Source organism: Phalaenopsis equestris, unplaced genomic scaffold (assembly GCF_001263595.1).
Source record: "Phalaenopsis equestris unplaced genomic scaffold, ASM126359v1 Scaffold227572, whole genome shotgun sequence".
Taxonomy (NCBI): Eukaryota; Viridiplantae; Streptophyta; class Magnoliopsida; order Asparagales; family Orchidaceae; genus Phalaenopsis; species Phalaenopsis equestris.
The window spans coordinates 1,118-2,744 of NW_018245560.1; the positions used below are offsets into that span (position 1 = coordinate 1,118).

Below are 1,627 nucleotides of genomic sequence, written 5' to 3' on the forward strand. Positions count from 1 at the left end.
CACTTCTCATAGATCCTCCTATCCTCGGAGGAACTAGCATCCGTAAGAGGAGCGGGTTTTTCCATTCTTAACGCAAGGTCTAAATCCATGCAGCCAAGAACAATGTGAATGTTCTCTTTCCAATCCTTAAAGCTGTCACCCTTAAGGATTGGAACCCAATTGAGGTTAGCAGATACAGTAGCAACAACTTAAAAATGAAGAAAATGATTATATAAATAACATGTTCATAAAAAAAAATTTAATACCAATAATGTCAATAAATTCAAATAATGGTAAATCTCATCTCAAGACACCTAATGCAACATTAATATCAAGTCTTTGGACAGTAATATTAACTGCTAGTGGTAATCTTGTTGTAATGATCAAACATTAACAATAATGCATGTCAAATAATAAATCTATCTTTGAATCGATTTATTATTCACATATAATTCCTTATAATTGTTACATGTTTACCATCACAAGTTTGTATGCAGTTCGACCAAGTATTAATTTTTCTTTAGGCCGATCAATACACGCATGAACTCACACACACACAACATCCAACATTCGTCACGAACTATCCACACAAAAGATGTCACTTTGGCAACATCATGTTTCAATAAGCTTATTAAAAATGATGGACAAATTTATAAAGTACCAATAATTTGAATTTAATTGAACCTTTAATTAAACTTTTTTTAAAAAAAATATAGAAAACTACATGTCGTTTACTTACTTCAACCTTCAGATGGGTTAAACAACCCAGTTCGAACCAAAATCAGAACCCAACGGTTTCAAAGCCATTTTTTACACCAAAATGAAGCCTTCAAACCCCAAAGTTGTTAGAAATCTAATTTCTAGATGATTTCTAACCCTTATTTATACAAAAACTTATAAAATTTTAAAGGTAATTTAAATTACCCAAAATAGGGAACCCAAAAAATGATTCCAACAAATTTGATATACCAAACAGATAAAAAACCAACAAACTAAACAATATATACAAGTCATCATTAATCACAAATTTATAACTTCATAATTGGTGAACAACAATGGCTAAGGGCCAAAAAACAAAAAAAAAATTTCTCAATAAAAAACTGAACGTGAATTAGCTCTGATACCAATTGTTAGAACTAAAAAAAAATCACATTCAATTTCAAGAGAAATAAACCATAGATTAGCGGAAGCATACCAGAGTCCATTAGATCGATTGCACAAGTTATGATCTTCCAATCTGCAGATTTTCTAGAGTTTCTGTCGTTTCTTGTTCATGGGGTACAAGAAAAAAGATGTTTCTCTCTGCAAATCGGGGACCATTACCCTTTGAAGTAACTACGTTACAAAAAAAAAAAAGTTTTGCTTAATTCTAATTCTGCCCCACATCAATTTAGAATTTGCACTTATGGTATTCACACTATAATATCATGACAAATGTGCCCAAAGTCATAAATTTAATTCTAAATTAGACCACAATAATTTTGGCTTATTAAATGATGACCCAACACATTTATTAATTACATTGTAGTCCAAAAATTAATCCAACATATAATTCATAAAAATAAATCCCCTGTATACACTAGGGAATTAATGTAAAAGAAGAGACAATATAGAATCTCCTAAAATTTCATCTCTCCAGCTCACTCTT

General features: G+C 30.7%; 1 protein-coding gene across 1 annotated transcript in view; it reads right to left on the reverse strand.

Moving 5' to 3' along the window:
* Positions 1-3: 3 nt before the first annotated feature.
* The window catches only part of LOC110037942 (carbonyl reductase [NADPH] 1-like), a gene marked incomplete at its 3' end in the record, with an annotated part of 3,986 nt that continues 2,362 nt past the window's right edge, over positions 4-1,627 (reverse strand). The window contains exon 3 of the mRNA XM_020742688.1: positions 4-140. Within this exon, the coding sequence (XP_020598347.1) occupies positions 4-140 (137 nt within the window). The remainder of the gene's footprint in view (positions 141-1,627) is intronic.